Below are 27,544 nucleotides of genomic sequence, written 5' to 3'. Positions count from 1 at the left end.
GTTCCATACTTCTAGTCTTATTTCTTGCAAGGAATATCTTACCCTTTTCTATTGTAACCAAGCAAAAAATCTACAAAAGAAAAGCAGTTTTTAATGAATCATTATAGTTGTCTATTTTAGAAACCCTAAGAGTATACCCAATGTAATTTAAGGAATTGTATTCAAAGATCATCTGTTTGCATTCCAAACTGAAGGTAAAGAAAATATAAGACAGAGCTCTCATTTTTAAGAACAATCTGACTTTTTTACTAGCACATTTTTTTTTCCCCCCAAAAATAAAGAAGCAATACACCATATTGCTAGAATCAAATGCCAACTCTTAAATGGAAATAACATTGCCTGGTGCTTTTAAAAATCGTTCATTAAGCTCTTAACCTGTTTCTTTTATTTCATATCAACTGTTTTATGAAAGACTGTAATAAATACATGATAATTTTTGGTTCCACTAAAAATATTCTGGGATCTAGCATATAGATGCTTAGAAATAGTTATTTGAATGAATTACATAATTTGCCCAATATTTTCCAGAACAACCCGGGAGTTCGACTTTCGGTTTTGTTCTTGTTTTCCTAAATTTATTTGAAGTCAGTTTTAGAAAATTATGTTTGGTCTAATCTGCCTTCTAAATGACAGAGAGAACTTGAATTTTACATTTACTAAGTGAATCTTTATATTTTGGTGCTCCAGGTACATTGTAAGAGTTAATATATTTCTATCTTTGTGTAATTTTGGAAACCATAAACAACAAATAGTAAAATAAAACAATCTTAATTTAGCTGTTTATTTTGCAAGGAAGTAGTTATATATGGGTGTATATTGTTATCGTGTTTTCTATCTTTGGGAAAAAATCCTACTGTTTGATTCAGGTTTCTTTTTAAGTTGATGCCAAATAATTCCAGTATTGAGCATCTTAAATCTGCTGTTTGGAGTATGGATTGAGTTTGTAGCTAACTCAGGACTGCAAGCAAGTGTCCAGGAGATAGAGGAATATTTTATTAGTTCACCAATTCAATTTGCATCCTATATTCAAATGCAAACTTCTTAAGATTACACATATTCATATGTGATAGTAGATTTGAAAATTTGGCAATAGACTATATTTCATACTTAATAGTAAACATATTCTTCAATTAATATATTCTTTTGGTTGTTATAGAATTATAAGTGTTTTAGGCCACTATCACTAATACATGCTCTGGTTAGCCATAATTGGATTCAGATTATACTTTCAGAAACCAAGATCTCTAACGTATTTATTTATTTAGAAGTTGACATTCTAAATCAATTTTTTTTTCTTTTACAGGTGGATATTTCTATCCCTTATTCATGGGAAAAAAAAATTTAAGTGTTGTATCTCACTATTAACAAAAATTAAGATCCTAGACTTTTGAGATAGATTTGGCTCCAGTAAGTATTTAGACATATCACTTGCATATTTAGGAGAAGGAAAAGAGACCATCATCAGTACATTTTCAGCTAGAAAAACTTATTTTCTTACCTCTTATCAAGAGAAATTTTAGTTTCTGTTTTATTACTAATATTACGTGAGCCTTTTTAATACAGAATTAACTCCTCTATTAGAAATTTAAGAGTTTATGTTCTTACTTTATTTATAAAATATATCCCATAGATTTCTGTCTTTTTTTTTTTTTAATTACATGCAATGAAGGAAATATTGGCAAAATAAATAGATTTAAACCTTTTATGTTAAAATTATTGTACTAGGTGACAAATTAGTTGTCGGGGTTTTTTTTCTTTATTATACTGAAATTCAACATTTATAATTTCTGTTTGGGTTTGGTGATTATTAATACATGGAATTCATGCAAAATCTTCATGAGTAATACATGTAGATTAACTTATTAATGAGCACAGGTCCTCAATTCTATGGGACTCTGAATAACCTGATATTTATTATTTTCTTGTGATTAGACTTTTGTGTTGTGAAAAAATGTAAACTCCCTGGAAAATCTTGTTATTATATTTATCTTATACTGTAGAGTTAGATTTTGTTTGAGAAACTGCTGAGAAAAAAATTTTTAAGCCACTTTTATACTAAATGTTCCTTTAATTAATTTGCTATTAAGGTATTATGTATATCTTTGTTTTATAATTTAACCACTTAGTATGGATTATTCTATTAACAAATATCTTTAGGAAGTGGTAGAAATTTTTAAATCACCCCAAAGTTTGTTTACTTCTGTGTCTCATTATTTTATAATTTGGGGAAATGCTTATATTTATAGAAGTAACATTCAAGGATATAAGTTTTTATAGTACCACTAAAACTTTTTTCCTCTGGATTTAATGCATATGATAGTAAACTATAGGGTAACTTTTTTTTTTTTTTTTTAAACACCTATAGCACCTGGTATTTCTAGGTGGTCTCCCATCCAAGTACTAACCAGGCTCAACCCTGCTTAGCTTCTGAGATTGGGTGCGTTCTGGGTGGCATGGCTGTAGACTATAGGGTAACTTTTTAATTAAGTTTCCATTTGACCAGTTAAAAATACCATTTTAGCCCAAAGCAATGAAATAGAGTATTTGTTGTATAGTAGTAAACATTAAGACGGTTTAAGTACATAATTTTTTAAGAGAATTTGTAAATTCTAACATCTACAGATTTTTGTTTTTATTTGTTTATATTTTCATGACTATATTTTCTGGCAGTGTGAAAATGCTAATGTTTAAAAAGGAGCATTAAAAATATATTTGAAACATACAGAAATAAAGGTACAAATTTATTCTACTGTGTAGGTACCGAGGATCAGCACTGAACAAAACATAAATTCCAACCCTCCCGGAGCTTACAAACTTAGGAGTGAGGTGTAGGTAACAGGACAGACAAAAAACTGATAGGTACTATATGTGGCATGTCAGAAGGTGAAAAGTTCTATAGAAAAAGATAAAGCAAGGGATGTGGAAGAGATAGTATAAAAGTTTAGGAAGGCACAAGAGGTGTGTTTTTAAATAGGATCAGAAAATCCTCAGAGGAGATATTTGAATAAAGACGTAAAAAACAATAATGGTGCAAGCCATTAGGTATCAGAGAGGATCTTTTCAGACAGACAATATACAGCACTACAAAGACCTTGAGACTGAAGCAGTTTTGGTATGGTTAAGGAATAACAAAGAGGTCTAGGTGGCTATGATCAATTATACTAAAGGGGAGAATCATTGCTCATAGGATCAAAGAGTTTACAGAGGCCACATCTTATAGCTGTCTAAGCTTTTAGCTAAATCTACAGATTTAATTTTTCATTACTTTAAGAGAATCTTGACAGTTGCATGTGCTTCAGCCTACTTGACCTTTGTATGTAGAACAGAATATTTTCATGAATCAAACTCAAGGTTAGAAGCTCAATTTGAGACCGTTTAGAATATAAACAATGTTTAAATGATTGGTTAATAGGTATATGTGTGATGATCGGGTTTTCACAAATTGTGCTTCAATGGCTCTGAAATTGTTTTCCCCTTGAGCAGTTTAGTCAAAGCTAGTGGCTCCAAGAGACACTCCAAACTTATTCATGTTTATCATTTACCCAAACGAACCACAGTATCTTTGACGCCTCCATTCTTGGAATTGCTGCCATAGTTAAGTACTTTATTATTTCTCGCTTATTTCTCTTCTGCAGCATTTTTCCTGAATTCTTTGTCTGTAATTGTTTCATTTGCTACAGTATATCCCACTAATCTTCCTAAAACACTGCTTTTTATTGGATAAAATTCAAACTCCTTATGTGCCTCATGATCTTGCCCCAACCTTTTCTTAACTTTTTACATTTTTCTTCAAGTGGACCAGTCCTGATACATCCTTTTTTTTTTTTTTTTTTTAATTTCTGTGTCTTTATGGCATTTTACCGTCACAATTCTCCTATAGCTAATTTCTGAACATTTTTTTTTAATTCAGGCTAAACCTCTCGTGTGCTAAGTCTTTCCTCACTTTAAGTCTGGCATTGTTCCTCCCCACAGTATGAACAGTTTACATCTGTAGCTCTTGACCTTTTAATCTAATTTAATACACTGAGGAACATAACACTTTTATCATTAATTGCACCTCATTTATTCATATATCCTAACCTTTTAAATGTATTAGCAATATGAATAAATAAAAATTTAAGAAACAAAGCAAAGAGGTAGACTAAGATATCCAGAACTTAAAAACACCAGCCTAAATATCAGGTCCTAAAGTTCAAGTATTAATTTTATGCTAACAAGTGATACAGTTTAATTTTTTCCTGTCATATAAAAAGCTATATATCTCACATAGAGTGTAGACCAGCCATAATATATTTCTAAGATTTTAGCACATTAAAAAAGTGAATTATTTCAGTTTTTTAATATTGTAAAAGCAGTTATTAAATGTACTCTTAAGTAATCCATGTGTTTATTGTTTACAATAAAAAATTGGAAGAGTTTTTTAATTGTCAAACAATAAAAGGCTGATTAAATAACATGATGAATGGAATACGGTTCAGCTATTTAAAATAATGTTATTATATTTAATGAACTAGAACATGATTAAGTGAAAAAGGTTACCAGATAGACTAATTAGGAGAATACATTTGCTAAACTGTTGTTACTGTGGTATGAGACAAATCTCATTAGGGTGAGGGGGATGTACAATAATAAATAAGCATGTATGATTTATGTGAATGGGGAAAGTTTTTTTTGAAAAGGAGAGTTAAATCCTAGAAAAGTAATAATTATTTGTAATTATCCTTTTTGGAGATCTATAAAAGGAAATCATACTGGGTTCAGGAACTTTAGAAGTAGTAATGAAGGACTAACTTCATGGGAAGAACTGAACAGATCATTTCAAAATTTACATCATTTCAAAAATTAGATCATTTTAAAATCAGCTTCAGGGCATCAGTCTATTCTTAAAGAGGTATTGAAAAGGAATTCAAGAATTAACTTTTGAATTTGTCGAGAGGTTTTGCTGTTATTTCCTCAGTCTGCCAGCCCCCAAAACCTCAAAAGGTAAGTATAAGAAAAGGAGAAATAGATAAATCTTTTAATTTTGAAACTATATAATAAACTATGTAAAGAAAAACCTGAATTATTGTATAGTTATAATCAGATCTAAAAAGGATTTTCTATTTAAAAAGTTTGTCTTTATTTTTCCTAGCATAAAAGTAATATATACACATAGAAACCTTGAAAAAGGCAAAAAATTCCATTTGAAAATCAGAGTTTTACCACCCAATGGCAACTACTATTATTAGCTTTACATTATTATTCCCTTCTAGTTACATAGTTGGATTAGCAAATTTGTTTCTTAATTCAATTTGTAACTATGCCAAGGATTAGAAAGCATCTCCATCTGTAAAAGAGATGGGATATGCTCTGGCTCAAATTTTTTCTTTATATTTATCTAAAATATACCTGAAAAATACCACTAATTTTATAATTTGTTTCATAACATTTTATTGTAAGACTGCTTAATTTTTTTCCTCAAGATACTTTAGTAAATTTCAGCATACAAGAAGATGCATCTTGTTTACCTTGTGGCTTCCTCTGCCACACTTGGATGTCATTTCCAAGGGTACCTTTCCATAGTGTGGGAAGCATTCTGAGACAAGGGACGTCATTGAAGGGTTTTAAACAGGAAAGTAAGAATAACTACTGAAGTGTGTGTACTGCTCGAGATTTGCTTAAAGAGAAATCTAAAATCAGTATATTAAAAGTTTGTTCTTTTGTACCCCAGTAGTCACATCAAATTTATCAAAAAGCTGAGCTCTTCTAAAATTGTGAAATTCACATTTGATATTCAAAAAACATTTACTAGTAATTATGGACATTTCAGTTCAGACATGGTATGGTTATCAAAATGTAAACATGACATATATGAATTCATAGTTTATGACCTGTCACAGTGACCCATTTAGAATGTAAGCAAAACTGATATGTCTTAACCTATTTTTCTCACATGCTAATATTTTATAATTTAAAACTCTTACAATAGTTTAATTTAGAATAGCAGGTTTAGGATCCAAAAATAACTTGGATAATAGAATAAAACTATTGTTTGAGACTCTGAAAATCTGACTCTGGAGGAAAGGGTGTTTGTAATCAAAATAGGCCTATAATACAGATTTCAAGTCAAGATTCTATTATGGCACTTTTATCAGCATTTTAGTGAGTATTGCATCCTTTGACAAAGTAGGAGAAATATCCAAAAGTAAAGCCTCGAGTCCATAATGGTTATCGTACCACTTTTGAATTAGTAATTCTTAGATGTGTTTACGTCTAAAATTCAAGAAATTTGGAGCTTTAAAAATGGTTAATTTTTTTCTAGAAAGTTCTACATAGTTATACTCTAGGAAAAGTTTGTGATGATTTTACAATACTTTCTATATTCAAATAAATTCCTAAAAAGGGTATAGTGAGTAACTTCTTTTTTCTCTTATTTTAAACAATACCAAATGGATGGCCAAATTAGATAATTTAGAGTTTTAAAAATTGCACAAATTTCAAAACTAGCATGAAAATTCTTCATTTATTCAGGTTTATTGCTTACTATATGCTAATAAACATTTGTTCTCCCAGGCTGTTGTTCATTGGAAGTCTTGGTGTGTATGGCTCATGTCAGGCCACGTGTAGAGTATGGGCGTGGAATAACGAGAGCATTTCAGAGAACTGAAAAAATATGAGGTGTTCAAGTGTCATAAAGAGTGATTGGAAAGGTACTAAAAAGCTTGATTGAATAAAGACAACAGTGGTGAGACTTGTTTATTCGCTATTGCACTGGATGGGAAAAATAGGGAGATTGAGTTTCAGGGATGCAAATATGAACTCTTAAAACAAGCAAGAGCTTTCTACCAGCCAAGGACCTTAAAAGTAAAAAGGGGGAAAGTAAGATTTAGACATTTGAAATGAAGAAAATACATCAGCTTGAATAAGTCCTTGCCTTTAAAATATAAGGGCATTTGTGCTAACAAAATACACTTGACTAAAGGAAATTACAGGGAAACCTCTGGATATTTTGTTATAGGACAGTTTTCCTGAAAATAACTTTTAACAGAGCTGACAGTATCTAAGGAAAGTACTCTAAGAAGTTCAAGATCAAGATTTACAGAAGCATATGTCACATCCGACAACTATGAAATAATGAAAATGTTGACATTTTCATTAAGTACTAGAGTTGGAACATAATTTTTGAATAATAAAAGCTTTTAAAAGTTGGCATTTGTTTTCAAGGAGGGTTATTTTTTGAAGGCTCTTAGACAAATCAATATAGAACTGGATCATCAAGTTTTCATTTTTCTCAAAACTTCAAAGGAGAATTGAAGGATTTGGATAAACTAACAGGAAGGAATCAATTCTAAAGAAATTTTTAATAACAGTTTTAAGAAGACTAGGGTTATAGTGTCAATGGGGCATTCTTTGATGTTTATATTCTAGAGTGCTTAGATGTTAATAAGACTCCAGGGTCATAGCTTGGGAATAGAATTACAATTCTGAATTCTCCTGTAGCTAAATATAGGAGAATTCAGTTTCAGTTGGAGCTTTTTCATCAGACACGTAGTAGGTGCTCAGCTGTTTATTAAATGGAGCATTCCCAAGAAGATCAATCATTCTGAAATTGGCAGTGGATCTAGTTGATTCTGGGCATCAAATATGCAGGAAATAATCATTCTGTATGTCTTTACCAATCTTGAGCCCAAGTCATTGTTGAGACTTGATTAGACAATGTTATGGCTTGACAGAAAATAATTTTTGACATCTTTTAATGCAGGCTTCTTAGTTTTTACAGTTCAAGTACTTTTCAGACTAATCTGGCTCTCTTCCAAATTATGTGAGATTCTTGATACAAAAGAATTATAAATACAATAATGAACATCAGTCCTGACACGTGTTGTTTATTTACCCCTCTGAGAAATAGGCCAGTAAATTTTTGTTTGAGTGGTTTAGTGAAAATCACTCATTAATCAAAACATTTTAATATCTACTGTATAAGGTTGTCGATTTTTTTTTTTAAGTACATAGAAATCACTTTAGGTGCTGCAGTTAATGACAAATAAACACATTAATTGTTTAATCCTTTGCCAGAAGTTTTACATTTAATAACCCATTTCTCATAACCACCTTATGAGGGAGATATATCATCCTCATAAATAAACAGTCGCAGGGAAGAATAGCATGCCTGATGTCACATACCTAAGTAAGCGAGGGAGTCAGGATTTGAGCTCATAATTTGCGGAGCTCATGCTTAGTAAGTTTGTCTATAACCTCTGTCCTAAAGCTAACGAGATAAAGGAGACAATTAACATATTAAGCCATAAAATATTCAAAATGATAGTGATACATCCCAAAGAATGTCAAAGATAGGTTAGTAGGTGGTAGTACTATACCAAGCACAAATTACCTTCTCAAATATTCCATGACGGTACTACTGTCCCACTGCAAAGAGGCATGCTCTTAGAAGTGTGTTTCAGTAACAACATGGGTGTTTATATGTCCATGTCCTCTGTATGTATGTGGGGTCTGTGGATATCCATGCAGATATATGAATTTGGTCAGCTCTTAATCTGATAGTTGCCCCCTGAGAAAACTGCCCCTAACAGTGTAGAGTAAGTCTACACAATCTATAGGTCACACTTGGTTTTATTGTTTTTAAAGCTTCATACATCATTGTCATCTCACTTAAGCACACTCTCACAAAGCTCATCAAAATCTAAGAGAAAATAGACCTTTTGTAACTAAGGCTGCAAACTGTAATACATCTAAATTGTAAACTTACTTTGGAGATGATCTCAAGCTACGAGATAAACCACTTTTTTAGTATTTTGTGTCAATTTAAAGAATTGAACTTAATAACTTCATTCTTAGAGTAAATCCAGGCAGTTTAGCAAATTCTTCACCTTCAGAAATATTCTCAGGTATTACCTCAGAAGGGGAACATCCTTCCACCTCCTCACACAGAGGAAATAACCCCCTTTTCTGTACTAATAGTTTTATTGCTTATGTTAAATCTTTTTTTCCTTTTTTTTAATTTATTTTTTTTTATGGTGACATTGGTTAACAATCCAATAAGTTTCAGCTGTACACTTTAAGGCATATATATATTTACACTGTATTCACCTCCCATAGTTAGATTTTCTTCTGTCACCACATATTTGACCCCCTTTACCCCGTCTACCACCCCCTCCTCCCACCCCCTACTTTCTGGTAACCACTAGTCCATTGTCCATGTCCCTGAGTCTCTGTCCTGTTCGTTTATTGCTTTTAGGTTTATATCCCACATATAAGTGATATCATGTGATTTTCAACTTTTTCTGCTAGCTTATTTCGCTTAGCATGATTATCTCAAGGTCCATCCATGTTGCCGCAAATGGCAATATTTCATCTCTTCTTATGGCTGAATAATATTCCATTGTATATATGTACCACAGCTTCTTTAGCCAACCGTCTGTTGTAGGACACTTCGGTTGCTTCCATGTTCTAGCCACTGTGAATAATGCTACTATGAACATCGGTGTGCAGATGTCTTTTCGGATATGAGTTTTAAGTCTTTGGGGTAAATACCTAGTAGAGGGATTGCTGGATCATATGGTAGATTAAATCTTAGTTAAGGAACCTCCATACTGTTTTCCATAGTGGCTGTACCAGTTTGCAGTCCCACCAGCAGTGTATGAGAATTCCTTTTTCTCCGCATCCTCTCCAATTATGTTACATCTTATTGTGATTATTTTCTTCCTTAATTTTCTACTATTAGCCTGTTAGCCTAATAGGCTTGAGCTAAGACACTGTATCTTAGCTCATTTCATGACTAATGTAGTTGATATCACATAGCATTCAGTAATGTTAGTTCTCTTCCTTACAGAATACATTAATACCAATTTTGATTTGGCTATTCAAAACAACTCATTGGTCAGATAGCCAGAAATTGGATCTTTTCGATGGAATCCTCCCAGGCTCAAAGAAGTCAAATCTGTTTATAGACCATCTATGTCACAGTTACACTGAAGGATCAGAAGTAATGAGAAATGAAATAATACTTGCCAGATAATATAAAGTTTTATATGTGAAATAAGTCTTTGTAAGGACTCCTCACGGAGATGGTGTACTAGTTAAGGAATAAAGAATGTACTGGTTAAGGAATAAATTTCACAGATTTTATTTTATCGGGTAACAAAAACAAATTTTACAATAAGTCTGATGTAAATCTTAAGAAAAATTGTCTAGCAGACTGAAATGGATTCTGAGAAGTTACAAAAAAAGCACTATGGAGGTCAAGAATTAGATTTACTACTATCTCATAATTCAGTTCAGGGTTTTTAAAAGTAAGGACTTTTAAGAGTGTTAAAATTAATGGCTTTTTTCGGTTTCATTTATCTGATTCAACTCTTTGGCACCAGGGACCAGTGTTCCTATGAGAATCTAATGCCTGATGATCTGAGGTGGAGCTGAGGTGGTGATGCTAGCGCTGCGGGGGCGGCTGCAAATACAGATGATACGTCACTCGCTCATCCGCTGCGCACTTCCTGCTGTGCAGCCCGTTTCCTAATAGGCCATAGGCCGGTCTGTGGCCTGGGGGTTGGGGACCCCTGATCTGATTGACCTTGCAGTTGATTACTTAGGACAGCTTTAAAATCCAAGCCAACCTTACCAATGAATTCATATTAACTTGTATGTAAGAATCCAACCATTACCTCTCTGTTTCTTCTTAATTACCTCTCTGTTTCTTCTTCATCAAAAAATAGTTTTATTAATTACCTCTCTGTTTCTTCTTCATCAAAAAATAGTTTTGCATCTTTCTTACTGAGATCATAGGGTGTGACCCCTAGCACTGCATTTGTGTTTTTTTGCTGATCCCCCCGACTCTGAGCTCTACCTGTCTGCCTGAACCCACAGTACCCGGCCTCTGAATCCTACCTCCCTAAATCCATAGCATTCAGATGGTTTGCCCTGTATGAGGAAATATCTGGCTTCTTGGCTCTACATTTGTTTGGAAGACCCAAGGGTATTCCCAAATGAACTGAATCTCTAGCTTTAATATCCTTGCTGTGTGTAGCCTCTTGGATCAGCTTCATGTGTTGGCTTCTGTTGCTCTTCAAAATTAATTCTTCCCAAATAAGGCATGTGACCTGCCTGTCAGTAAAATGCAGGGGTGTTTTATAGTCAACATATGTATTCCTTGATAGTTTACCTGATATGTCTGCTATAAAATTATTTTCGTTTTTAAAAGTTTTGATAAAATTAACTATTCACTGTCAAATAATACTCATTACTCACATTTATAGATAAGGAAAAAAAACTAAGATTGCATTAGAATAGGATTTTGACATCAGAATTCTAAAATTCAACACATGGCACAGTGCCAACAGTTACCTTTAGGTAGACAAGTGCTCCATAGAATTTATTTAGAGACCTGTGAAAGGAAGCATGAGAATGATGAAATCATAACCTCATCTTCCATCCAGACCCTCGTAATTGTTAGAGAGAGGGGTCTAAAGATGTTGGAAATAGTTTTGGCTAAGTTTACTCTTCGTCTTGTTTCATTTCCTATCTTAGTATGATAATCTTTTTATATGAGAGCATGCTGTTTTAATTTTTATAATTTTAAAAAGTGTACCATGTATAATTTTATAATTTGTGGTATCTGATGTTAAGTAACAATTTCCTTACAGATATAAAGACATTAAAATTAAACTAAAATATATGTGACCCCTAGCAGATATCTAATAAACATTTAATATTGAATGAATGAATGAATGAATATCCAGTTTACTTGATGTGGTGGTTTTAAAAGGTAAGTCGGAATTTTTAGAATTCTGTTATTAGAAGGAATCTTATCATTTTAGAACCTTCTTTATGTCTTCAAAGTGTTTACTTTTAACATTCAGTATTTTATATTTAATTTCTTATAGTTGAAAAGATGAAAGTCCTCATAGAAACAGTAAAATGATTTTTTTAGGTTAAATATAGACTATGCTTTTGGTTTTTTGCTCCTGTGGAGAAGAAACTGCTTTAATAAAGGCACATCTAAAGAAATGCTTAGAATTAGGATTCATTCAAGAATTCATACAAGAATTGAGAATTAAAGAACCAAGTAAGTAATATGAATTAGAAGTAAAAATGTTCATTAGATTCATTTGACGATTACGTACATTGAGAATCTATAAATTATTGTCTTCTTTTGTTCTCATTTTTAAGTCTCAGACAATGAAACTTCCATCACTTCATTCTCATGCAGTAATGTGTGTATGGCTATTCATTCATCTAACAAGTCACTTTGTTCAGAAACACTTCCCTCAGATACTAGTCTCTTCAGTGTCAACAATATACATTTTATTAAGATAACATTGAGCATGTAAGAGAAGCTAAATCCAGAAGCTTTCCCACTAGTTAGAAGACCATGAAATGAAGTAGAACAAAAGGTTATAATTCAGTAAAATAAAATTAATATTTGTGAATATTATGCTAAATAAGTGTTTAGGTAGCTTGATTACTTTGCTAGAAGACAGTGTAAATAGAAGCTTAAACTGTTCCTATCCCAGAAAAGTTAAGTGTGGTCATATTCAAATACTTAAAAGTTGGCTCTGCTATTGGTCATTTGTGTGACCTTAACCAAGTTGTTTTCTCTTCAAGCCTCAGTTTTAAATTGTAAGTAAGAGGTTGAACTTGGTTGTCTTATCCCAAATTTTAATAAGCCTGCAATAGAGTTGGCCTTCACTATATTCAGTTTGCAAATAATTCCGTACACTGACATAATACTCATAAAAGCAAAGGGAAAGGTTAAATCTTGTAGATTAACACCTTGACTGTATGAGACACAATCAGCAAAAAACCCCACAAACAGATAAAGAGAGGCACTCACTGTAAATGACTAATAATAAAAAATTTTTAAAGGTTTATCAGATAAAGCATTTAATTGAATTAATGGGACAATATGGAGCACTAAATGATTTAATTAGCTGAAGTTTAGACTTCTAAAACATTTCAATATGTTTTCTTAGAGTATGCTGAATATTAAACTTTATGAGTGAGGATCTTATTGAGTCATAAAAGTGTCATATGATAAAGTTATATAATAATAGCTATAGAAGTTTTAAGAATTGTGTTCAATGTGTTTTAAGCCATATAACCCAAAGTGTGTTTGATTAGTTTTTCTAAAATTGACTTATTTCTTCTTAAAGTGGAGTTCAAGAGACTAAGGTTAATTACGGATTCAATTTGAAGAATTTCAGTTTCCTTTAAGCAAAATTTCAGTTTAATTGAAACTCAACAAAATTATATTTATGATTTAACAACATACTTGAAAGACATACACTCTAAAGGATTCGAATTACAAACCTTGTAGTTATAATCTGTTGGTCGTAAGCAAGGCCATGTATTTGTAATCTCTACTACTGCCAGAAATTGGATCAGAAGGGACTGTGTTATCAAGAATTGCTCTTGGTTTTGATCATGGTCATGTTATATATATGTGGTATAGTTGGACAGTTACTCATGTAAATCTAATTTTGAATAGTGAAAATCTGAGGTGATAATTTGAGGTTTCAAATTCTGTAAATAAGAGAATATAACTTTCATCTAAAATAGTTATTAAAATACTACTTTAAAATGCCTTAAGATTTTTCCATTTGCGTTTTTAAGTGAGATAATTTTTTATTAAGGGCCTATTCTATGCCTCATAATTCACTATAATCTAAAAAAGAGGTCTCTGTCAACAACGAACTTTCGGCCTAGCTGGGAACGTTATACCAACACGCAAGAAACAGCTAGAGACTAGTGGAATGTAAAGTCTGTCTTGCTGACTTGAAGTGCAGTAGAAACATAAAGGAAATGTGGACTTAGACTCATCAGAAAAGACTTCTTAGAAGAGGTGGAAGATGAGCTGGGCTTAAAGAATGAATGAATTCAGTGAAATGAAGGAATTAAGACTTTCAAATGCAGAATACATGGACTAAGGCATGATCAGGTAGGAAGGAGTAAAGTAGATATAGTAGATTGAAAGCATTGTATTGAGGAATTGTAACCATGTTTGAAATTGTTTTCCTTTACATAGGGTGCCCTAATAGAAGAAAACGAGTATTCAGATTGCCAAGCCCTTCAAGAGCCAAGGTGTGATGATCTGAAGAAAAAAAATACAACTTGTAAGAAATATTGGAAGGAAATCTAGGCCTAAATTAGATAAGTTTACCCTAAACATTAGGGGATCTATGGCTTTTAACTCAGTAAATCAAGTGAAAACTCTTGAGAGGAAAGTTGCGTAGCATATTTCTACTGTCAGGATATTTTTTTACCCTAGTAAGATTGACCTTACTTCTATGGGAATGATTGCCAGTTAATACCAAAGTACTATTAAGCCAAATAGAAATACTCTTTTCCAAACCTCTAATTTGCATCCAAGCCTTAGCTCAAATTATTTACTCCTAGAATGACCTTTTCTCTCATCTTCAACTGTTTAAATCTTAAGCTGTCTAACCCCTGCGTGAAATTGCCCTAGTTCATTTTCCTCTTCAGCCAGAAATCCCATTTCTCCTTTGTATTTCTACACCTAACATAGAACAATTAATACATCCTGCTTATGGGCAGGGGCTATCATTTTTTATTGTGTACTCTGCAAGCCTAACATAACAGGTACTTAAAAAATGAGAGTTGATTGCTGAAAATCAGCAGTAAGCCTTTATGATAAATTAATATAGTCTGGAAAGGCTAAATACCAGCTAAATGTAATGTCTAGGCTCTTTCCTGGTAATTTAAGAATTTCCACCTTTTACTACTTATCAGGGTTCCTCTTATTCTCTGCTACGTATTTACATTCATGCCTCAAGTTTTAGCTACCTTGCAGTGTCCTTTAAAATTTTTTTAAAAGTTGAAACTATAGGTGAGGGAATGAATAGTTGGAAGGCCTATGAAATTTTAATATCCCTTTTTGAGGGCCATTTAGATGATCTAAGTGATCATCTAAAGCTTTCCAACAAAGTATAGTTTGTTTTTTGTTGGCTTTATTTGTGTATTTGAGGAGATAGAAGATAGTAGTAGAATGAAAAGTCCTTGCATTAAAAAATACTATTCAAGAAACATCATTACCATAATCACAAAAACGTATTGTGTATCTGCTGTAGTTCTTTAAAGTGACTCTAAAGAAAATGATATGCTTCTCAATCCCTCTGCTTATTAGAGCTACTTTACTGAGTGGAATAGGTTTCCTTATAAACTTTCTTGGACAATTTTATAAGAGACTCAGTCACACCAAAAAGCTTTAAGAAATCGAAGAAGGCAAAATTGTGTATCAATTATGCAACATTTGTTTTCTGCCATGACATTTAACTCAATGTAATAGGGATTTATTTTTATGTACCCTAAGAGCTTTTATATAAAACCTATAGGACATGTCTGTTTTCCAGAATCTATATATAAACTATATATTTTAGTCTTGCTGCCATTGTGTTTGCTTTAGCTTTGAGGGTAGTTGACATGTTTGCTACACTTAACATTTAGTCAAAAGTCAGAAATTCAACCAGCAATTAAATAGTGGTTCCTAAGGTGAAGCAGTTTCTTCTCTATATTGATTTGCTTTATGACCTGTTTTCTAGGCATGTATTTTGACACCACCAGTACCCGCCACCCCACCCCTAAAAAAGGTGAGAACTGACTATATCATGGGTACCTAGACCACATGGAGAAAGGACTGAGACCAGAAGCTGCAAGCAGACATTGTATGGCGCAGAGCACCTGACAACAGCCCAATCTACTTAAGGGCAATAAATGCCACATGAGATGATCCCCTCAACACAAAACTGTAAGTAACTTTGGGAAATTAGAGGGGGATTAGAAAATTGTCTCTGATGACTCAGTAAAAAAAAAAAATCTTTAAGTTATTGGACCTTTGCCTGGAAAACCAATTAGAGGACTTTAGTCTTGATATAGCAAGAAATATGGAGGCGGCATAGCCTCTTGAAACAAAATAGTGGAAGTTGAGAAAGTAATAGAATTTTTGGAAATTAAATGTGGCAGAACTATATATAGGATCTAGAAATAAAGTCTAGTGGCAAGCAAACTGGGCATGTGACTACTGTAGTAATCTAGGAGTGAAGAAATGCTGAACAGAATAGTGACAATGAGAATGGAGATAAAAGAATAAATTTATTTCAAAAGAAAAAATTATAGAACATCATGATTTGTAATACTTAATTTAAGATGCTATGTAGGCATTCCATTTGAAATGCTTTGATTAAAGTTCACTTTATATACAGAACTGGAATTCTGTGTAAAAGGCTGAACAGGTATATTTGTGAGTATCCACATAAAGCTGATAAGGGTAAACAATCTAAATGAAGCTCATTAATAAGGACAATAGGACCCTTTTAAAAAGAAATACATAAACACATGTTTATGTAAATAAATTTGATTAGGTATGTAATCTTAAACATTTCTAAAATTGAATTAAAACTCTCCCTTTTTCTCTTAGACTGTCATATCTCAAGCTTGGCCTGTAAGAAAATCCTTACATTTGTATGGTTGTGAGGGTCGTTGACTAAAATGTGTTAATATTCTTGAAACTTATATTTACTTCTATTAATAAAGCAAAGATCTTTCCCAGTATTAGATTGAGGGAATGAAATAGAGAATTTAAAGTCCAAATAATTCAGTCAGTTAAAACTTTGTAAAATTGACATGGCTTTAATTTCTCAAATAGAAGAGCAAGTAATTGAATTGTGGGAAATGTGCTGGTCTCCAGTTTCGAGAAACAGTACAGCACAAAGACCTGGCAGTCTGGCTGAAGAGCTGTAATAATAAACAGAAATGTGAAAACCAGGAAGACAAGTTTTCCAAGAGTGCAACTGTGGCATTTCAAAGGAGATATAACAAGAAATTCCGGAAGGTGGCCAAAAATAGGTTTAGATAACTGAGATTCCTTATTTGAATACTTACTTTTGATGGAGAAGCACAGTTAAGAGGAAATGAAGGTTCTACGAGGTCTAAAACAACTTCTCACCCTAGATCGGGTTTGCTTCTGAGGAAAAGTGTTAGCCAAAAAAAATCTAATAGGAATTCAGTACTGCTTAAATCGTAACCAGGAGTTTAAAAAGTAACTGAAGCAAAAAAAAATTTAATTAATTGAAAGCAAATATTTTGGTTTTCTAGGAGCTAACTCTTGTTTTGTAGGATTCCTATTTAGAAAGTCAAAGTATCTTGCATTGTTTACCTAGTTATTACTTGCCATAAAAAATAGCCACACATCTTTAGACAGAAATACCATATTATTCTACATCTTTATTTTTTAATATGTTCTATTTTAATGATATGTAAGGAAACCTAAAATGTTAATCTGCACTTCCAAATAGCCTTTTTAAAATCCAGTAATAAGTCTTCTGGATATAATAGAATCTTTCAGACCATTTCACCACAATCTTTGAACCATTTGATTAATCCAAGTTCAGTGAATGTACTACTTCAAGCCAGGTTATCCAGAACTAGGAACATTTTATTTTCTGTATTTCCATCCTAGTTACATCTGACTCACATGCCTGGCCTACTGACTTCTACTGTCTTTTCATGACTCCTATATTATGGAGGTAAGTCAAGATTTAATATTGATTATAGTCATGTAACAGTCATTCTGAACTTGTATTCCCTTAAAGTTCCTTTAATTACTAAGCACTCTTGTAGCATTGCATTTTTATTAACAAATTATGTATATTCCAATTTTTGCTGGGCTATTTTACTGATTAAATGTATAATTTTGTGTAACTTTCAACTAGTTTTTCTACATATATCTATATTTTCATCTCATTTTTTAATCACCCAAGTAAATGTCTAGTAGAAAAATACTATGATTTTTTTTCTGTTGTCTTTAATCAGCTTTCAGACTCTGAAGTATCCTTATCCATCTTTGAATCTATTGTAATTCTTGTTTTCTAAGTGCCTGTTCACTGAGACTATAGCATTCGAAATTTTTCAGTGCAGTTCAGTTCAGACTATTAGATGTCCAGCACTTCAGGGGATTGTAAAGAACAGTATAAAGCACAGTCCCAGCTCTCATAAGAACTCATGGAACCTCAGATATTGAAGCCAGACTTTCTTGGGGACTTGAGAACCCAAAGAAATTCAAATTCTTACCAGAATATGAAATGATAGAGAGTAACATGAAATAGAAACACTTGGTATTTTGTATTTTACTCAACTGATAGAGTAAAAAGGCACTTTAAGACAATAATTTCTAGATTTGAGGTGTTGGTGCGAAATCTGAAGGTGCAGAATGCTGCCTACCTAAAAGCTCTATAGTTAGATGAATCCTAGGTACATTTTGGTTTTGGAACAAAGTCCTACTTACTTTTGCTGCAGGTTGTTGCTTTTTCATTGTGCCATGCTTAATATTCATGTGCCATGCTTAATATTCATTTCCCATTCACCATGTAAGGTGTTAGTTTTTTTATCCATTTAAAGACTTTTATGGTTAGATCTAATCATTTAGGTAAATATTAAGGTACTTTGTAAGCTTAATAATTAGTTATGAGGTGATGAGTTTTCTTGGTGAAATTTGTACATAACTTTTCATCTCTAGTAGGTCTAATAGAATGCCTAATAATTCTTGAGGTGTAGTTCTCTGGCAAATTCTCTGATGGATAATTATGTTTTTTAAAACACTAAGTTTGATGGCACATTGTTCTCTTCCATGGGTTCTTTGGCTCCAGGAAGGTAATAAAATTTCCTAAATTAAAAAAAATTTCCTCTTAGTGGTTTCTACATTGTTAAACTTGATGTAACAGAATCAACTTCTCCAGCAAAGAGGAAAAATAACAGAATATTTACAGAGCTCTTAGCAAGTCTTTATTATCTCAGCAAGGTCTCTGGTGATATGAACATTTCTATTATTTATGATAGAGAACAATACAAAAACTTATAAAGCAAAGCTGAAGTTTGTCAGATGTAAACAGTATATAAGACAAATTAGAAACAACTATGATTCCCTAAACCATATATTTCTCAAACTGCTTTCCCTTGACTGTTTTATATTACTTAGGGCTCCCGATTTCAGATATATTTTGAAAGCAGCCTAAATTAATTCCGACTTTACCAATACCTAAGAACTCTTTAATTATGACTTGTATATTAAATCCAAGAGTATTCAACATTAGAGCTCCTTTTCAGAAAATCTTTGTAGGGAGAACTTCCAGTTGTTTAAAAAGTAAATTATTGAGGTTTAAGAATAAGCTAAAATCTTCAGTGCCTTATCAGAAGTGAAACTGTGAGTGATGGAAAGAAGCTGAAACAAACATTAGAGAAGTGCAAGAATAGGGGAGGCCCAACTATTGATGGTACCATTTAGACTGACAGAACCTTACCGTGTCATTGTGATGATTCATGCTTGTGTATATGAGGTATATGTTACTTGATGAACAAAGTTTTCAGCATGGTTGGCCAAGATAAATTTCTGCCATTATTTTCTTACAATTGCAAATTAAATTGACAAATCAGTTCATTGAATTAAGTGGTGTCTATATGAAAATGTTAGTCTTTTTTTTCTAAAGCAGACCAGAGTTTTTAATTTGCCTGTGGTGCATCTAACATATGTTTTCTTCAAACTACATTTGCCTGCCTCCCTTTTTAAACAAGACTCAGTTTTTTGCATGTCTTCACATCCCAGTTACAATGTCCCACTTATTTTGGAGTGAACACCAGAGGATTACTGAGACAATCTTGACAGATGTATCTCCAGATAAGATAATCTCTAAAATATTTACTAAAATAAGCAACCTAATCACTTTGAAAGTACACTTCCCCTATTATGAATATTTTTAATTGTGGCAATCTGTCTCCTTCTAAAAACCTCTGCATTGTGAAATCATGGCTTTTGAGACACTATTTAATAAAAGGCTTAAGTTATTTTAATTTAAAACCATTGTCAATGGTTATGAATTGTATTTGTAGTAAGCTCTAAGTGGGAAGGCATTGTTTTGTTCCCTTGCAATATCTCCAATGTCTAGAGTTGTATTTGGCACACAGCAGATGTCAATAAATATTTATTGAATGAATGAATGTTATATGTTTCCATATGTAGTATGTTTCTGTTAGCATATAAAAAAGAACATTTCTCATCTCAAAGTAGTTTTCTGAAAAAGTGAATGACTAAGAACACAATAAAGTAGTTTAAACATTTTCTGTCTTATTCCTTGCCAACCCATAGCTACAATTTTTTTGTTTCAGTATTTTTTAACCAGTTACCAGTTTTTAATGATCTCACCAGCAAAGTACTATACAAAATTAAAGTGTGACATATATAACTATGCCAACTATACCCAACTAGTTAAATCACATGCATGGCAAAAACTTACCAGCATAGAAATATTGTGCCCTAGAATATAATGCTAGCAAGGGAAACAAACTGAACACATCACCCCCAAAACTAGGATGACACACTAAAACAGCTAAGTTGGCTTTTCTACAGAAAGGAGAGGATGAGTGTCACCCAAAACAAAACTCTTATTCTTAGGGCTTTTTGTCTTATTTGGGTCGTTATTTTCGATTGCTAACCTTAACATTACTAATCTTAAAGTATTTTGCACTTTTACATTATACATAACCTTTTGAGGTAGTTAGGAATTTTTTTTTTTAATCTTCCCTACAACCTAATACACAAATCTTTAATTACTAGAAATTTCTGGAATGCATTTTATTAGGTGGGAGTTTCACAGGATGGGTGATAGAGTAAAATTTGTGTATGAGATAACATACTATGCCATAACTATGCCCCTTACCTTGACATACCTCATACATACACTATCTTTCAGGTATAGCTGTTCTTTATTTTAATAGATAATATATCTACATGGCCTAGTGAAAAGTAAATTTTCCTCCCACACCTAAACCCCACTCCCCCAGTTTCCTCTCCACAGGTGACCAGTATGTTTGCTGAAAATTCCATGCATATATAAGAAAATAAGTTTTTTTTTTTAAACTGAAACTATAAAATGGAAATATCTTTTTCCACTTTATATATTATTCTGCACCTTGCTTTTTTCCACTTATAAATATTTGACAATCCTTATCAGTTTGTAAACTGCTGACTCATTCTTTTTAAGGGCTGTATAGTATTTCTTTGTATGAACCATAATTTACCCATTCCCTATTGATCAACTTTATTTCTGATCTTTTGCTATTACGATGATGTACATACTCACTTGAATGTGAGCTCCTTGAGAATAAAGATTTTTTTCTTACTCATTTTTTAATCTTGAAAACTTATTATAATATACATCAAATGTTCAAGATGTTTTTAAGTGCATTAATTGTACTTTTTAAAATGGTGCTCAACTGCTTCCACTCAACGGTTTTCACCTTACTATGTACCTGGTACTCTTTGACTTAATGATTCCTCTTGTAGATGTTTATCCTACTGTTTAAAATGACACATATATAATAATTCCTACAAGAGGAACCACTAAGTCAAAGTGTATGGTTATTTTAAATGTTAATAGAAGTTATTTATTTTCACCAAACTTAGGTACTAATTAGTAATAAACATTATCCCTCTAATTGTTTGGCACAATGCTTTACACATAGTAATGCTAACTACTGAATGTATTGAGCTCACAATCGAAGTGAGAAAAATTTGTTTCTATGAAAGCAGATAAGTCTATGGAGAGGAAAGGGCTGATTAATGTACCTGGAAGAGAAGGAAAACAGTCTCACAGAAGAGGTGCAATTGAAAGTGGGTCACCCATCTTCTTCATCATCATCATCACTAATAGTTACTATGCCAGGAAATGTGTTGAGTACACGATCTCCTTTAATCCTCATATATTCTATAAAGGAGATATATTTATTATCCCCATTTGATAGATGAAGTTGAGGCACAAATAAGTTAAATGATTTGCCCAAGTCATATAGTTAGTAAGTGAGTAGGCTGGGATAAGAAATCAAGCAGTATGATTCCAGAGCCTATTCTTGAAAGTCATTTAAGTGTTCATGAAGAAGAGAAAGGGAAGGAGGCATGGAAAGCAGAAGAAATATGTCCCAAAGCACCAAGTGTGCACAGTGTTGTTCAGAAAGCAGTAAGCAGTTAGTGTGGCTTAAGCATTGTTGCCCACAGATGGCATGGTAGGAGACAAGGCCAAAAAGTAGGCTGAGTACATATTTGACTAACGTTTGCCCTAAATATGGAACCTCCATACAAGAAAATGACAATTTCCTTTTACTCTAAAAGAGAACAAAAAACCTCATTTCTTTTTCTGAGATTGCTCTAGCATGATAGTTGCCTCTGGTTTCACTGCTTTGTTCATGGCAAGAGCTTCAGGCCTTTTTATCCTTTCAAAGCTATAGCATTCGGTTTTGTCTTCAGATATTGTTCTAGTGCTGACCAGATGAAAGCCTTCTGTTAATAAAGTGTCAATCAGTAAGCCGAGGACATTAGTTCCGTTGGCCAATTTTCGGTTATCAGGTTTTATAGATACATACCTAGGACACACAAAAAATGTTTAATTGTAAAGCATCTCTTTAATAATTAACAAAACTAAACACACAAATTTAATTTATAACTTCAAATAAAGGCATCATACCATTTTTGATCAGATATTTTTTTGAGACTTCATTTATAAATCCAAATCAGTAATTTTAGGCTGATAATTTAATAAACAGAGACCTTGCTTTGATTTCCAAAGTCATTTTTATTCTACATTTAAGAATACAATCACCATTGATGAATTTTCATTGAGAAACTAGTTTCTGGAGCAAACAATTTGATCAAACAATTAAATTAGCTTGATTTTTATATAATTTAACTATTTTGAATTTTTGTTTTCAATTTACTAAATTGTTTCAATCGATTCAGTCATTCTAATGAACATTTTATACATTTACAGTTTTCCCCCTAGATCTAATTTTACCCATTAGTGGCACCGATATTACAAATTTCCTTTTGTAACTGTCCTTTCAAATATATGTTTTCAGGTGAAATTTTGCAGATATAAAATGTCAATAAGTCTTTATTGTCAATTTTTACTCAATAACTGTGTTGTTGAAGAGCAAAACATAGGGTCGAAGCCTCTGGAGGTGAAATGACAAAACTTTCTATTTCCTGGGAAACTCAATAGAACAATTCACATAATTCAAGAAAAATATATCCGAACTTTTCAGATTGGCTATTTGGCTTTAATAATGTCAACATAACATAGTCACATAGATATAACTATTTTACTCCTTCACCTACCATCGAGGATATTTTTATGTCTTTGTGTCCTCCTACAATTTGTCTATGAGAGATGAAGAAGCAGCTAATTTAAATTAGTTCCAGGCAGCAACCTAAACTATCTGCAGTTTTATGGGGTAAAAAGAGCCTTGGGGACATCCCTAGCCTCCTTTTAATTATGATTGAAATAGAGTAGTTTATTGTAGCTCACATTTAGAAGCTCACTGTAGGCGAAAAAAGCTGTAATAACATGTAAGAATTACAGCTCTACAAAGTACCCACCAAAATATGTTTGATATAGCAAATTTTTAACCTTAGTAAATCATTCCATCTACCCCGAAGCCCCAGATCTTGATTGTATAAGCCTAGAAACATTTTTCAAAGAGAAAAAGTGTTATAGAACATCTCACAAAATTAAGATACAAATAGTACATAGTCGGTGATAACAAAGTGGAACGTACTTGCAGGAAGTCACTGAGCCAGAGTACTTAATTCCGCATGAGGCCAAATTAAGAAATGAAAGATTTCAAGGCACAAGAAAAGAAGAAACCAATGAGAAATAAGAAATCAAAACGCATTTTAAATCTTGAAAGGGAACTATTCTTTTCCACTTGAGTGAGTTTAAAAAGGAAAAGTGAGATAGACTAAAGGCTACCAAAGAGACTAAATCCTGTGACTATAACTTGAGCCTGATACTGTTACCACAGCTGCAGGATACAAATCAAGTATTTCTAGCATTGTGAACAACCTGCTAGGTTAACAAGACCTTAGAGTAGTAAATCATATTAATGGAACATACCAAACAGTACAAATGATACACCAGACTCCTAGGAGCCATTCAGACTTAACTCCTCCACCTTCTACCTTTAAAAGACATCTAAATGGACAGATTCAGTCTAGGGCATGAACAAGAAATCAAAATGACTGCTAGATAGGCAGTCATCTAAGGTGGATCTTTTAAGGCCAGAGGTGTCATCCGGTCACCTGAAATCCTAATGATGTCCCCTTCTTCAGGTTATCAATCTCTACTTTGAAATTAGCACTATATTAAAAAAAAAAAAAAATCAAACACTTCTGGGATGAAAAAATTCTGAACTTCAACAGAAAACAATACTGTTTGGGGCTAAAAAAATTAATTTTAAAAATAGCTTCTGGTTTTGGTTATCTATTTTAGAAGTTTAAATACAATACCATTCTCACAGTAAAACTTTTTGTAGTATTTATAAAACACAAACACTTTAATAACAAAGAAGAAACCACTTGGCACTGTGTACACACAAGAATATCCCAACTTGAGATTCTAATCTTGTTTTACAATTATTTTCTCCAAATGCGTATTTTCTAAAGAGCATTTTTAGTATTTCCAGGGTATCTTTTTTATCTTGCATGTTTCCTCTTAAAATCAGTAACACTATTTTTTCTTAGGTTTCTAACTTTTTAAAAAGGGACCCCCAAAGATCTTAACTACTCAAATTTTTAAAAAACAAAAACTGGTAATTTCCTGTTTTTGTTAATGCCCTACCAATGAAAAGGAAGTTGTGCATAGAGCTCTGAGGTAAAGATAGGTTCTTAGTTTTCTTCACAATCAGCCTATTAACTGGCTCTATTTTCCCAAAATGACATTTCAACGTCTTTGGAAGGGCAGAAAATTATAAGTATAAAAACTTAATAATTAGTATACTGCCCAGAGTTCTCCAATTGGTAAGCAAGAACAAGGGGTATGTTGTGGGAGTGGCAAATATTGGTTGGTCCTGAAGGCTACTGCTGAAGAAAATATCTCAAAATACCTTTACCCCCCAAAAAAAGTAATTTTATTTTAAATACTATAAGAACGTATGTAGACTTTTTTCTTCCTGAAAATTCAAACCAGCTTTCATAGATAGTAAAATAATGATGGGACACCAATAAGATATTTTTAAGGGAAAAAATATATCTGACAGTAGAGTGGAAAACAGCCTTAAGGTCCAGCCAAGAACAATAGGAGAAAGTGAATAACTGACTCAAGAGCAACTATCCTTAACATACTGACAGCCTATCCTAATATTTTAAGTTGTCTAAAAGTACCAAAGTTATAAATTTGCCATAGAATATATCTGCCTTAATGGTGTTTAAAAATAAAATGGGATGGAGAAAAATCACTAGTCAAATCATGTAGCCTGAAAGAACAAATAGAGAGTAAAGAAATCAGGACAAATGACTGAGCCTTTACTATATGCCAGCCACTAAAAGAATCTCGGGGAAGGAGGGGCTAGGGACTTTCATTCCTAAACCAAATTCATTAGCAATGTTCCATAATCTATAAAACTATTTCCTCCCAGTTTTCCCTGCAGTCTTGGTTTATTCTTATTGTCCTACATAATAACAATACCCTCTTTCACTCTGAAAAGTATCCCAGTTTGGACAATAATTATCTGGTCATTCTACCCAACTCTGTTGGTTACTTCAAAACATCGAGTCATCGCTTTTTCCAAGAAAAAGCTCAGACATGAGAAACTTAGTTTTGAGAGGTAACATCAGGAACTGGTAAAGAGAGATGCTTCTAAGTTCAAAATACCTGACTCCAGTTTGGTTATCAGTAGTGCTGTCAGAGCCACACTGGAAAACCAGGTCATGGTAAGAAGGTCTTTGTGGAGGCAGTGGAAGCAAGGTCTTCTGAGGAGGGGAAGAGTTACTAGTCCAGGTAGGTGCTGAAGGTTGCTCTATAAACACTGTAATCCTCCCAGTTAGCATCTCAATTGTTTTGCTGCAGGAGCCAAACACCTTGAAAAAAGCTTGAGTGTTTCGGCTTAGGAAATGTATTTCCACAAGAGCAGGTCTTGGTTGTAGCAAGTGTTCTTGGTTCAAGAGATGAACCAGAGGATCAAGTTCATAGAAAAGAGCCTCTCTCTGAAGCCTAAGATAGTCTGAAAAGTCAGTGGGTAATAAAAGTTGTTGAGTTCTCAAAAAATCTAAGATGAAACTAAATAAAACACCATCTCTGTCCACAAAAATCTGGCCACCATCCATCTTGAATTCTTGGTCTCTGCCATCTAACATTCTTGTCAACCGAGAAGCAGGAAACTGCTTTATGGTCGAAAACCTTGTTGTGAATATCTTCCCTCCTACATTCAAAGTGACCAGTTCCTGACTACTCATTCTTCTCTTGCTTCAAACTAGTGGCTACAAACCATCAGCTAGACTTAGGAACTTGTACAGTTTAACTATAACCACAAATGTCGCTAGTTATATATTATGAGTAAGTAGAAGGGGAAAAAAAACAGAGACCTAGATTCCCAGGTAACCACTAAAGCAAATAGTGTATCCATAGCTGTGTTTGCAAATTTGAGTTGCTGGGGAACTTGCAATATACAAAATGGAAAAAGCAACAGAAGAGGAACTGGATAGTTTAAGGAAAACTGTCAATGTACCTAAGGATAGGTGTCAAATAGATCCCTTTCCTGTATTCCATAAAAAAATTCTCCATGAAAACCTACCGTAAATTTATATTTAAAAAAATACTGAGAACAGAAAAGACCTCTTATCTACTGTGAGTCTTCATGGCAGATTTACAGAGAAATATTGCCATGATTTCTTATGATCCCTTTAGTAATTTTAATCATGTATTGCCAGGGATGAGAGCCATTACTTCAACTAGCAGCTTAATCTGACTCTTCTTCTCCTAACTAGAATAAGTCTTTCTTTTGTACCTAATCTAGTTGTCATCTTTTTTCTCCTATACCAGCAGCTAGTGTTGTCTCCTTTCAACCAAATTTAAGGACTCGAGTAAAGACACTCTGAGTTTTCAAAGAAATGTCTTGTTCCACGACAGAAATAAGGTAGACTAGAGAGCAGTTTAAGCTTGGGTCATTTTTATTTTCATCTGAATTCTAAGGTAGGTGAGAAAATTAAACATTTTTTATTCTTTGGGAGGTAGAGCATCTTTATGCCATGTAAGCAGACAGGTCAGCATTGTTTAGCGATTACTTTGCACTTTATAATAGCTGATACATTGTTTCATATATTGTCAAATTAGTCTTACTGCTCTTAAATTCTTTAAGTGGATTGGTTTGGTTGAACAGTTGCCATACTTTGAGATGATAACACAACACTTAGCTGCCAGTAAAAAGGAAGCTTTCCCATTTCCTTTTCTTATCATGTGTTAGATATTTTTTTTTAACCTATGCCTTTGCTTACACACCCATCTAAGTTTTACAGTTTCATCAAATTCCTTTGGTGATAAATTTGCAAGGCGTAAGGAGAAAAAGGGAAGCTGAAATCTCCACCCTCCTTAAAATGTACACTTATCACAAGAAAATGTCAGTTTTTATTTACATGAGATTTACATTTTAACAAAAATGGATAGCAACCCTCTGTAGAAAAATTTGGAAATCTAATCCATCTATATATTTTCCTTTTTCT

The 27,544-nt window shown here is 32.9% G+C and overlaps 1 protein-coding gene and 1 long non-coding RNA gene across 5 annotated transcripts in view; one reads left to right on the top strand and one right to left on the bottom strand.

Moving 5' to 3' along the window:
• The window catches only part of LOC105298879, a 71,249-nt gene that overhangs the window by 32,941 nt on the left and 10,764 nt on the right, over positions 1-27,544 (top strand). The window contains exons 5-7 of one of the 4 annotated variants that reach the window (XR_002782817.1): positions 14,018-14,105; positions 15,552-15,757; positions 17,468-17,534. This is a non-coding gene — a long non-coding RNA (uncharacterized LOC105298879). Of the gene's footprint in view, positions 1-1,303; positions 7,192-14,017; positions 14,106-15,551; positions 15,758-17,467; positions 19,447-27,544 lie in introns of those variants that run through there. The other 3 variants (XR_002782815.1, XR_002782816.1, XR_896483.2) reach the window with 3 other exon arrangements.
• Positions 20,745-27,522, bottom strand: KCNRG (potassium channel regulator). Its single transcript, XM_011370320.2, has 2 exons — positions 25,701-27,522; positions 20,745-22,416 (listed from the first exon to the last, which is right to left on the bottom strand). The coding sequence occupies exons 1-2, from the start codon at positions 26,279-26,281 to the stop codon at positions 22,179-22,181; spliced, it is 819 nt and encodes a 272-aa protein (XP_011368622.1). The 5' UTR covers positions 26,282-27,522; the 3' UTR covers positions 20,745-22,178.

Source organism: Pteropus vampyrus, unplaced genomic scaffold (assembly GCF_000151845.1).
Source record: "Pteropus vampyrus isolate Shadow unplaced genomic scaffold, Pvam_2.0 Scaffold167, whole genome shotgun sequence".
In the NCBI taxonomy this organism is placed as follows: domain Eukaryota; kingdom Metazoa; phylum Chordata; class Mammalia; order Chiroptera; family Pteropodidae; genus Pteropus; species Pteropus vampyrus.
The sequence above is the reverse complement of the archived record's forward strand: the minus strand, read 5'-3'. Positions and strand labels throughout refer to the sequence as shown.